This window comes from Lotus japonicus, chromosome 4 (assembly GCF_012489685.1).
Source record: "Lotus japonicus ecotype B-129 chromosome 4, LjGifu_v1.2".
NCBI lineage: Eukaryota > Viridiplantae > Streptophyta > Magnoliopsida > Fabales > Fabaceae > Lotus > Lotus japonicus.
The window spans coordinates 6,032,936-6,045,750 of record NC_080044.1 but is presented as its reverse complement, the minus strand read 5'-3'; the positions used below and the strand labels follow the sequence as shown (position 1 = coordinate 6,045,750).

At 34.6% G+C, this 12,815-nt stretch overlaps 1 protein-coding gene across 1 annotated transcript; it reads left to right on the top strand.

Moving 5' to 3' along the window:
- Window positions 1–1,810: 1,810 nt before the first annotated feature.
- On the top strand, window positions 1,811–6,370 carry LOC130714148 (bifunctional riboflavin kinase/FMN phosphatase-like). Its single transcript, XM_057564042.1, has 10 exons — window positions 1,811–2,013; window positions 2,105–2,291; window positions 2,958–3,088; window positions 3,191–3,260; window positions 3,366–3,431; window positions 5,095–5,249; window positions 5,348–5,443; window positions 5,681–5,832; window positions 5,914–5,997; window positions 6,102–6,370. Exons 1-10 carry the CDS (start codon window positions 1,935–1,937, stop codon window positions 6,225–6,227), a joined length of 1,146 nt encoding a protein of 381 aa, XP_057420025.1. The 5' UTR covers window positions 1,811–1,934; the 3' UTR covers window positions 6,228–6,370.
- The last annotated feature ends 6,445 nt before the right edge of the window (window positions 6,371–12,815 follow it).

The window sequence follows — 12,815 nt, the reverse complement described above, 5'->3', positions numbered from 1 at the left end:
AAAGAGAGGTGTGAAAAGCAACATTATAAAGAATTCAAGGATGGAATAAGGGTTGCCTGATGAACACAATACTTGGGTGGGAATAAATGATTGCTTGAATAAAATTATCCTCACTTCTTCCCTGCAACAACATATCCCGCGTCTTCAAGCCCTTGATCTCAAAGTGTCATAGAAAAGATTCAATAGAAACCCCATTAGATTGACATAATTGAGAAGTCGAAACAAGATGTTGTGTAATTTTATGAACATAGATGTATTTAGTTAGTTGTAAAGGTTAAAAAGAAGTCAGATTATTAGTGGAACTACTATTATGAATTTGTAGAGAGCTACCATAGCAACTATCAACTGATCTTGAGGAAAGAAATTTTTGTTAAGCGATAAATTTTCAAGATCACGAGTAATGTTCAGTTAAAGAGAAAAAATTTGTTCTTTACTGTATGAAATACTCATTACGAGAGAAGATGCACATTAGCAAGGGATCCCATCAAAGTATTTGTCTATCTCTTGACTTTCTTTTATCTTCTCTTATTTACTGACTTACTCTTTTTTCATAACTATTATTCCTCAAGAATAAATTATTTTTCTTCTCTAAGCCAATGCTCATGAAGCAATACAATAGTTCTTATATATTTTTTTTTTATCTTAACCAAGGTATCCCCACAGCCGACAGCCATGAGACTAATCCCTCGCCCCACGGTCAGCGCACTAAGCGGTAGGGGGCTGGCCAAGGAGTTTTTTCTATTCGCAAGAGTTGGGATTCGAACCCCCAACCACTTGCTTAAAGGATGAAGTGCTGAACCACTACACCAAACTACTTAGTTAATAGTTCTTATTTCTTAAAGAAACACGTGTCAGTCACATAAACAAAACTGAATAACAATGACTAAAATAGATAACAACATATATATATTTACAGGAATTAAAAGCATTTTTTAAAGACTAAGGCCCAGTTTGGAAGAGCTTATTTGAGCTTATTTGAGCTTATCTGACAGCATAAGCTCTTATGTCAGTGTTTGGAAAAGCTTATGCAAACAGCTTATGATCTGCCATAAGCTATTTTCAGCTTATTTTCATAAGCTACTCAGGATAGCTTATGAAAAACAGCTTATGCTTATACACAGCTTATTTTTAATTTATTTCAATAAATTTTTAAAAATAGCTTATGAATAAGCGCTTATGTCATAAGCGCTTATAACCATAAGCGCTTAATTAAGCTGTTTATCCAAACGGGGCCTAAAACCAACATTACCTATACAAGGACAAAAAAACAAAAGCCTATATAATAAAATAATATTATTGAATTAGTTATAGTTTTTTTTCTTCACTGAATTAGTTATAGCTCAACCACAATTAAACAATTAAACCTTAACCTGTCGGTACTCTTAACAGTTCAATCACCGGTCCAATTTTAAAAATCATGATTTGAACAACTCCTACAACATATTTCATCCATTTCAGAATAATAGTCCATTTAGAAAATAAAAGATTATTTCATAATAACTGTTCATTATTAGTTAATATTTTTCCATAAGAATAAATAAAAATATATTTTAAAAAATAAATTAGGAAAAATTTGTTTTTTTTTGAATAGTAAAAAAAAAACAATATTAATTGCATTTTTTTTTATCTTTTTGAACAGAACAGATATTTTGAAAGTGAACACTAATAAATGTTGGATTGAAATAAGAGAGAAGAACGATAGGCCGTTGGATAGAAATCACATGAACGGTGAGTAAAGATATAGCATGAGAAAATGACACGTGGTTTTCATTACCCAAAGCCCTTGACAAAAAAACAGGAGCATAAGAGCCGACTCTTGTCTTGTCTTGTCCATTCATGATTGGCTTTGCAGTTTGCACAATGATCGTTGTCTGCTTCTAAACGCAAAACACTGCATCCTGCAATCAACTAAACTCAAGTTCACGAATGAGAAAATGTCGATTGCAAATCCCTTGAGTAACAAGTTGGTTACATGCGTTATCCTTGATTTGGATGGCACGCTTCTTAACACAGGTCAATCAATTTTCAATTTAACAAATCTGCCTGCGTTATTTTATTTTCTGCTACTTGTTTAGTTACACTTGCGATTGTGATTTGATTGCAGATGGCATTGTGGGAAACGTTTTGAAGGTTTTGTTGGGAAACTATGGAAAGGAATGGGATGGGAGAGAAGCGAATAAGATAGTGGGGAAGACACCCTTTGAAGCTTCTGCTGCTGTTATTGAAGATTATGGACTTACCTGCTCCACTGCTGAATTCTTTTCTCAGATTTCACCCTTGTTCGCTGATCAGTAATTTTCTGTTGCTTAATTCTTCCTAATTTAATTATCTTTTCAGTTAATTGAAATTTGAAATTGGAGTCATGTATGCTGCAAATTGTGTTTGAAATTGGGGTCATGTATGATGCTAATAGCTGCTAGCCGAGGTTTTAAATTGGCGTTGTTGCAGACCTTAATTTAAAACCATGTTGCTTACTTTTTCGGAACATGTCCGAAGAAGATGGTTGAAGCCCTCTGGCTGCATTTGCTTGAGACTAGCTTATACATTATGTCACGACCTTCCGATTTAATTACTAAACTTTAAGGTTAAAGAATGCACATTCAGTTTGCAACATTGCTAATTTAATTACTACACTTTAAAGTTAAAGAATGCACTTTCATGACCTTTGAGTATTTGATACAAGCGAGGATGTCCTGCTGCACCGTTAATTAGGGTCATGTTCACTCTAGGTTCACCTGCTATCCTCTTCTCATCATGAAACTTATTAGCCCATATGAAGTCAATATCTTGAACATTTTGTTTTGAAGCAATTAGTTTATTGTTTGAAATCTCTGTTCAATTGAGAACCTTTGTTTACCATGTGGACTCGATTACTTGGTTGGTCAATTGAATTGAGTTTGGAGTTCAGACTTCTGAGGGAGTTTTTCACTAAGGATTTTGGTTGATTCCCATTTTAGGTGGTGCAATATTAAAGCACTTCCTGGTGCTAATAGGTTGATTAAACATTTGAAGAGTCATGCAGTTCCGATGGCCTTGGCGTCAAATTCTTCAAGGGAAAACATTGAAGCCAAAATATCCTTTCATGATGGTTGGTTTGTTTCAGGAACCTTAAACTGCATGTGCTCCATTGTCTCTGTGTGTGTTAATGTAAGAATGTGCCTATCTCGTCTTATATTTTATTTTCATGCAGGATGGAAAGATTCTTTCGCTGTCATAATTGGTGGAGATGAAGTCAGAACTGGGAAACCTTCCCCTGACATGTGAGATACAAAAACTTATCGTTTGGCCTTACTAGGGTTAGTTTCCTAATATATAGATAAGACCTTTATCTTCTGAAAAAAATATTTTGTGCCTTATCATGGCAGATTCATTGAAGCTGCTAGGAGGTTAGGCATAGAGCCTTCAAACTGTCTTGTCATTGAAGATTCTCTGTAAGTGTCTTCTTCTATCCTGACTCAGTTTGATATGTGGACTTATGGTTTCGTGTGGCTCTCTGAGTTTTCCTTGATATTTGGCATGGAGCCTATGATTTGTTCCACTTTGTGTTGGGTTATTATTTGCCTTTTTACTACACCTCCGAAAAGATTTTTATTTTTTCAAAATCATTGGACTACCCATCAATAAATTTGTAACATATTAAGATAACCTTCTTCCTTTTGCCTCTTCATGGAAAAAATATGAGATTGCAGAATATTTCTTGAGAACCTTTCAACATATGTACCCTAAGTGATTCTGTTTGGATTTTGTTGGCTAGTATAAATGGTTGGCTTTGAAATAAATCAACCAGTGATTGAAAGGTATCAGAAATTGAGAGAATAAGGGAAAAAGAATCAGAGAGAAATAGTGATTGAATTGAACCTCATATTGTATTGAACGAATCCTTACACTGGTACAAAACATAGGGTACCTTATATACAACAGTTAGAGAAACATGATGATAACAGAATGGTTAACAATCATAACCGCACCATAACAGAATTTTAACAGTGAACAACTAACTCTAACAATGAACAACTAACTTGGAGTTAGTCTCTATCCCTTACATGCACTCGCAAACTCAGGGGAAGACTTAGCCAAGACACTGAGTTTGGACTTGAAGAAATGAAACAAGGTGGAGGAAATTGCCTTGGTGAATATGTCTGCAACCTGAGATTGAGCTGGTATATGAACCACAGTCACTTGCTTCGCTGCAACACGCTCACGAACAAAGTGCTTCTTTCGATAATGTGATAAGAACCTTGGGAGAACCACACCACAAAAGCTAGCTGTTGTAGTTGGAGAGCCCAAGGCCTTATAAACCCCACATTAGAATCCCATACTTCCAATGTGGGACTCAAGTCCCATACCTTGCAATGGGGTCCTAACATAATGCAAAATAGGATTTGCTGTAAGATGCACCGCACTGAGATTATCACAAAAGATGAGGGGAGAGGAAGGAATAGCAGCTTTCAGCTCAGAAAGTATGGAACGAAGCCAGAGAATTTCAGGGATGACAAGTGCAGTAGAGGAAATTCCCTGTTATAATGATATCATCAACGCACACCAAATCATCAACGTATAATATTTTTTTTCCTCTCCACAAAATTCCTAAATATTATTCTTCTATGTACGTGCGCTCAAGTATAACTACCATTTGCTCTTTGTTATTGTGATTTAATCTTTCTTTCGGTGACATCTTTCTTGCCGATTGATTTAAGTTTTGGCTTGTAACAGCTTTCTGCAATAGAACTATATTTCTGTGCCCTGTGAATCTACCCTTTGATACTATGAACTGGTGGAGCTTTGGAATTCATGTAAAATCTTGCATAACTTAATAGGATTTTTCTAGCACTCTCAAGTTGTTTATATCTTTTCTTTCAGCATGATAGACAGAATAATCCCTGTTCAATTCTGATTACATTTTTGTTAAGTCCTCCCCTTCCATTATGGTCTGTAGTTATTATACTACGTTGTCAATTTCTTAGAAAGCTTAATTTACAATATCCGAAGATTGCTTACTTATTCCCTGCAAGGTTTCTATAAGGAAATTCTGGTTTTTATCCTAAACTCTGTCCATATCTTCTCTCTAATAACATGTATACTTGTCTACTTCAGACCCGGTGTTACTGCAGGTAAGACTGCTGAAATGGAAGTGATTGCTGTACCATCAATTCCAAAGCAGTCGCATCTATTTACCGCAGCAGACGTGGTCATCAATTCGTTGCTTGATTTGCAACTCGAAAACTGGGGTCTACCTCCATTTGAAGATTGTAACCCCAAATACCTTAAAATAGTACTTTTCGTGTATATTCTGTTTCTTTTATTGGTATATCATTTTCATTTGCTTTAGTATTCTAAATTATTGCAGGGGTTGAGGGAACTTTGCCCACGGATCCTTGGTATATTGGTGGTCCTGTCATCAAGGGATTTGGACGTGGCTCGAAGGTACTCGGGGTCCCAACAGGTTTGTTTCCACTTATTGCTTGTGCTGTATGACATGAAGCTGAAAAGTAGCTAAGTGAAAGATGGTTGGTTCAAAATGATGCTGAGGTTATAGCAGTTCTATTTTGTGGCTGCTTGTGTTATAAGCTTTAGATCCTGATTTTGCAATTTGCACCTGTATAGGTTAGGATTATACTATCTCGAACAGTTTTAGACTTATTATTATATTAATGGTATTTGGTGCACTATTTTCTTCCAGCTAATTTGTCAACAGAGGGCTACTCAGAACTCCTTGCAGATCATCCTACAGGAGTTTATTTTGGTTGGGCTGGATTATCAGGGAGAGGTATTTTTAAAATGGTGATGAGCATTGGTTGGAATCCATATTTCAAGAACAAAGAAAAGGCTATAGTAAGTTTTTTATTATAAACCTCCACCTATAATTACTATTTGCGTCTGGGATTTCATACAATCTTATTTTATTTAATGTAGGAACCATGGTTACTTCATGATTTCGATGAGGATTTCTATGGGGAAGAACTGCGGCTTGTTATAGTTGGTTACATACGGGCCGAGGTATAGCTGAATAAATATTGTTCCTACAATTTTTCTTCTTTGTGATTTTCTTGTTCTCCATCTTCTTTTGATGTTTCACTAAAATTGAGCACTGTGCATGACAGGCCAATTTTCCTACCCTTGAAAGCCTGATAGCTAAGATTCATGAAGACCGCAGAGTTGCCGAGAGAGCTCTTGATCTTCCGTTGTATTCAAGTTACAAAAATGATTCATATTTGAGAATCTCATAGCACTGATTTAATTAATCCCATGTCTTCATTTGAAGAAACACCTGCATTTGGACTTGTGGTATTGATTTGAGGACAAAATCTACTTCTTGCAGTTCAATTTGATGCAGAAATAGTAACAATAAAATGGCCATTAATTTCCTTTAGATTTCAAAGTGATTTGGATCCTTAGTTTGATAGCTCCTTTTTTTATGGTACATAGTTTGATGGCTCCTAATACCTTGTAGGAAATCGGCAACTAGCTTTCATATTTCCTCCAATGAACTGTCTGCAGTGTCCTTTCACTCTTAAAATGGTAATGTCACATGTTACAGAATCCAAATCCATTCAGAAGTTGTGCTTATAAAAAAAAAATTAGAAGTTTTTGAATGGACTATTATTTGCACGACAAAATCGATACTATAATTAGTTAATTACAACTTACACTAGACACTAGCAACACATTTTTTGTGATTGGTTTATATTTTAAAAAGTTAATTTATTTTTCTCTTTTCTAAAGAAATTATTGTCTTTTTTAAAATCTTATCAACTGCATTTGAGTGTATTAAAGGGTGTGTTTAAAAAAGTGTGTTGCTATCTCTCATTACTATTATTAAAACAATAGATAAATAAGTGGTATTTGTTATGAATAAAGAGTAAGCAAGTAAATAAGAGAGGAGAATAGAGGAACAAGAGATATAGAATAATGTGATGAGGATGCTCTGCTAGGTGCAGACTCCCTTGTATTTATACTATTAGGTTTAGAGTATTGAACAAGTATACATGTGGGTCTGGCCCATGAACTCCTAACTCTGATGGACATCCAAATATTCATAACACTCCCCCTTGGATGACCATCCCTTAAGAATGTGCCTCATTAAAACCTTACTAGGAAAAACCCAGTGTGGGATAAAAATCTAGTGAAGGAAAAAGAGTACATCATTTTATAGTTCGTCTTTATCCATTGCCTCATTAAAAACCCTACCATGAAAAACCCAATGGGAAAAAAAACACGGTTAAGGAAAAAAGAGTACAATGCATTTCAATTGAGATCTTTGAGCCGACGAACTCACATATTCTGCACAAGCTTTTCAAATGTTGTAGTTTGAAGAGCCTTCGTAAATAAGTCTGCTAAATTATCACTTGAATAAATTTGTTGGATGTCTATGTCACCTTTCTTTTGTAGATCATGAGTGAAGAAGAACTTCAGTGATATTTGTTTTGTCTCATCTCCCTTGATGTATCCTTCTTTTGAATGAGCGGTGCATGGAGTATTATCTTCATATATAGTTGTTGGCGGCGTCTTTCTAGAGGACAAATCACCAATATCAAGTACGCATTGAATCACGAATCTCAGCCAAACGTATTCTCGTCTTGCCTCATGTAATGCTAATATTCCTGCAAGGTTAGCTGAGGTGGCTATCATAGTTTCTTTCACAGATCTCCATGAAATGGTTGTTCCTCCACATGTAAACAAGTAACCTGTTTGAGATATTCAGACAAATATCCAGCATCTGCATAACCAATTAGATCAAGCTTGGACACAAAGGGGAAAAATAAACTCATATCCATTGTGCCTTTAAGATAACGAAAGACTTGTTTTATTCCATTTCAATGTCTTCGTGTAGGTGAAGAACTATATCTTGCTAATAAGTTAATAGCAAATGATATATCAAGTCGAGTATGACTAGCAAGATACATTAATGCTCTGATAGCACTAAGATATGGTACTTCAAGACCAAGTAATTCTTCATTCTTTTCTCAAGGTCTAAAAGGGTCTTTATTTACATTAAATGACCTTACAATCAATAGAATACACAGTGGACATGATTTGTCCATATAGAATCCTTTTAGTACCTTTGCAATATAAGTCCTTTGGTAAATAAATACATCATCCTTTAGATACTCAATTGATAAGGCTAGACAAAAGTTTCATTCTCAACTCTTTTATCTCAAATTCTTTCTTTAGCAAATCTACAACTTTTGTGAGCTCTTCTAGAGTCTCAATAAATCATTGTCATAAACATTAATTATGACATAAACAATCTCATATCTCATCATAAATATGCATGAGTTTGTTGGGTCATTTTTGTGACCGTCCTTAAGAAAATAATCATCTAGATTGCCTCAATCTAGTAATTTGTTCATTGTTGAGAACATGAATTGTGTGCTTTAGGCATCTTACAATCTTCAAGGAGTTTTATAGAGATATCAATCTCAAGTGAGCCATACCAATAAGTTGTAACTCCAAGTATCCACCACGATTGTCACTTGTTTGACTTAAATATGACAACATTATTTCACTTTACTACAAAGACTCTTTAAGCCTTATCGTCTTTATACCTTTAGGGTATAGATATGAGGTCCAAAGACCCTTAAATTCAGCAAATGAATTGCTTCTTTCTATTTATGGCCAATCACACCCATTCATTTTCGGGTTCAAGATTCTCGCACATATTTCTAATATTGAGCGCTACTTCACCATGTCGACAATTCTTCATGTTCTTGGTTCCTTGTGTTAACTTGTAGAGACATAATCATATGAGATCTCTTAAATAAATAATTACAGGTATCTGAACCTCTTCAGGAGGAATAAACATTTTTGTAGTCTCTACACTTTTCAAGATAGTTTGCCTCCTCAACAAGACCATCATCCTTCTCTAGGATATATATTTTTGAACCAAGTTTTAGGCATGCCTTAACCTAATAATAATGACAAATTTTCCAACTAGGATATCAAGTTAGAGAAGGGTATTTGCAGCATATAAGGAATTTAATAATTCCTTTTAGGTCAGAGAATGCATCTTTTGAACTTCTGGTTCATAGTGCGAGTATACATATGCATTCTTTACAAATTTTCAGAGCTGCTTAATTTCATCTCCCCCTAATGCTGAGAAACAACAAGTAAGATATGAAATATCTATCGGTAATGGCTCAAATTGATTACATAATCTCAGTTTTCCTTGTGGTATCACCTTAGTGCGTTGTGGTGGAGCAATTGAAAATATATAACGCTCATTGAGAATTCTTAGTTGAGAGATATTAGGTTCCTGACCATGAACCAATTACAATGGGGAGAATTCTAATGAATTGTTGGCTTGATGCGTGTCAATGCTGCTAATTGCAAAATCACATGTCCATAAATAAGGCTATTTGTTCTCATATGTAATTATCTAGCCATAAATATGAGGCGTTTAATTAAACAAATCAGCTAGATCATTTGAATACGAACATGTGCAACTAGATATTCAAAATCATGTCATTTACCAACTTGATCAAGGTTGGAATTTTCACTCTATCAATATTGAGAGTTGATGACATATATTTGGTCATTTAGTCGATGCATCGATAAATTTATGAAATACTTAAATGACTCATAAAAAGAGTGAATACGTGCACATGTATCGCATCTAATATACTCAAGAGTATGCGGGATTCAAACCCATATATTTTACCAATTATTAATTGGTCATGAGAACAAGATATAAGAATTCATTATATTGAAGAATCTTCAGGTTCTTCGATGAGTGCTCATATGAATTCATATACTTTCGCATCATAAGACTCGGGATGGTCCAACCGGTCATGCATGCCAATCACATTCAATTTGTTTCATATATAGAACTTTATCATTCAAAATAATACTTCAATGTTTGAAGTAAAATTTCCTGACGTTTTAAATCCTTTAAGGATTTTGATATTTTCAACCCATAGTTTATCGTTACATCAATTAGATGTAAATAAAGTCCTTCAAGACTTTCAAATTAATAAGGAATTTGTGTACATGGCAGTTGTGTCACAAGATGAGTATTGCATCTCATAATTTCCGTTAACGCATATCCATCGCATGAAAAAACTCAATAGGTTTGACATCTCTGGATTACTACCGATCCAAGCAATATCTAGCAACAATGTTTATATATGCTCTTTATATTTGTATACTTTGATATCAATTTAGGGGGCGATAAGGGGAGTAGAAAGCATGAGATCATGCGCCAATGTGAGACTGTAACTCACACTTTAATTCTCAACATTCTCCCCCTAAGTGTGAGTCACAAACACATTATTATGCTCCCCCTCAGCAAGCTATTAGCAATTGCACTGCAATTTGCTTCATCACCGTGTCAATAGGACATGTTGTCTGACCACCACATTGTGTCAAGAAGACTTTCGATATGAGGAGTCATTATCATGGTCACATCAACCATTAATTCAAATACCATTTTTAGGATTGCAACCGCATCTGGGGTTGTTTCTTCAAAAGAAAATATAAGATTATTGATCAATAGATCTTTTCAAGAGGGTCAGTGATCCATTTTAAGATATTGCTTTGAAATTTCATAGGCTTCTTCTAGAGAGCCACCACAAAAGTTTCATTTCATGAAATAATACCATATATGTCATTGGATGTCCTTCAGGGACATTTAACCATGCGTTGATCTAAGTGAATACGTGTTATGAATAAAGAATACACAAGTGTGTAAAGAGAGGAGAAGAGATGTATGAGAGATAGAGAAATAGTCTGATGGGGATGCTCTGCTAGGTGCGGACTCCCTTGTATTTATACTATTAGGTTTAGAGTGTTGAACAAGTATACATGTGGACCTCTTTTGTACTCATAGTCTATGAATCTTCCGGATTCATATTTTAAAAATCAACTACGGTACTTCTGGACTCGTAGGTTATGAATCTTCAGGATTCATATTTTGAAAATTGCACTATGTGCTTCTAGACACGTAGGCCATGAATCTTCATGATTCTTGATTACAGTGCTTCTGGACTGTAATGCTATGAATCTTCCTGATTCATGCAAAATAATTCAATTAATTCAATTATAGTACTTCTGGACTGTAAGGCTATGAATCTTCCTGATTCATGCAAAATAATTCAATTACAGTGCTTATGGACTGTAAGACTATGAATCTTCAGGACTCATGCTTATTACTATGGTACTTATGGGCTCATAGATAAATAATTCGAAGAAGAAGGAGAAGAAGAAAGAAGAAAAAAAAAATAAAAAATTATAACCTTCCACATGGATGTGGTACTTACTCTGGTCTTTCACTTAGGAATTATGGAGAGACTATCGTGCTGATAACGTGTTATGAATAAAGAGTAAGCAAGTAAATAAGAGAGGAGAATAGAGGAACAAGAGATATAGAATAATGTGATGAGGATGCTCTGCTAGGTGCAGACTCCCTTGTATTTATACTATTAGGTTTAGAGTATTGAACAAGTATACATGTGGGTCTGGCCCATGGACTCCTAACTCTGATGGGCATCCAAATATTCATAACAGTATTGTGAGTTTTGTATTTTTGTTTTTCTTTTACAGAAGAAATTAATATATGCAAAATGAGGAAAAATTGTATGCAAATAGAATCGTACTTAATAATTTTAATATGATATTCATCGTAGTAATAATTACATTTATATATGTATTTGTATTTTACATATATATTAAAAATTACAATTCAAATCATTTTGACACACATATGAGTGTCTTGATTTATTGAGATGTAAACGTCTGAAGTTCTAGGAGAGAAAAGAACACCAACTAGCCTTCTTCTCTCCCAAATGAGACAATTCCTCCCAAACCAAGCTTTCCTACCATTTTAGAAGTGTTTCTATGTTCTCTTATGTACGATCTATCATTTAGGTAGAGTTTTTATTTTCTCTTTTAAAATATTTTTAGAGTCTAAAATCTTTTTCAAATCTACCATTTCTCTTACCTCTAACACTACTCACCTCCTCTACCTGCCTTCTCTCCTCCTCTTCTTTCTCTAGACTCACCTTCCACCATTACTATGACCTCCCACAGATGGTCTTTGATAACGTTCAGATAGTAACCTAACAGTTCAATGCTTGTCTCAAAAAAGAATGGGCTTACTATTGGCAAACAATCATACCTAGCTGGTAAGGAGATTAGCTTTGGTGAAGTGAGTTAACAGTTAACATAACTACCACAACCTTAAATAATCTTCATTGAAGTTGAAATCAAATGTTGACACCTCGAGTACTCTCATAGGCTTAGCATTTCTAAAATACCTAGTGTTATGGTGATGAACAAATTGTTATTTTTTTTGTAATTAAATGTTAAAGTGGTTTAGAGCAAACTAGGTTATAACGTATATTGTGTAAACTAATTAAATTCATATATTTTATGTTCAAAAGAAAATAAATACAAGAAAATGAAAAAAGTATAAGTCGTTAACTAACTCTCTTATCAGAAGCGAGAATAGTAAACACAACGGGAGAGAGTCTCTCAAAACACAAATTCTCTATGTTATTTATGAGTCAAACCTAACCAATTTATCTGCTACTGTATTACAACTTTTAGATGCATGAATCAATAAAACCTCATAATTTTAGATGAAGAAGCACAATGATAGGAATTGCACTAAACCACTAAACTACCATTACGATGGAGATCTACAACCTTAGAATAGACGCACCCTAGACTCATCCTGAATCTTTCTGAACCCTCTCTGCTAATAAAGTGACAAGCTCAGCTTTATGATCATAATCTCTGCTAAGAAATCATCCCAATAATGAGAGGCAAATCCAAAGAGCCATGAGCGTATGAACATCCCTCACAACAAGAAAAAAAAA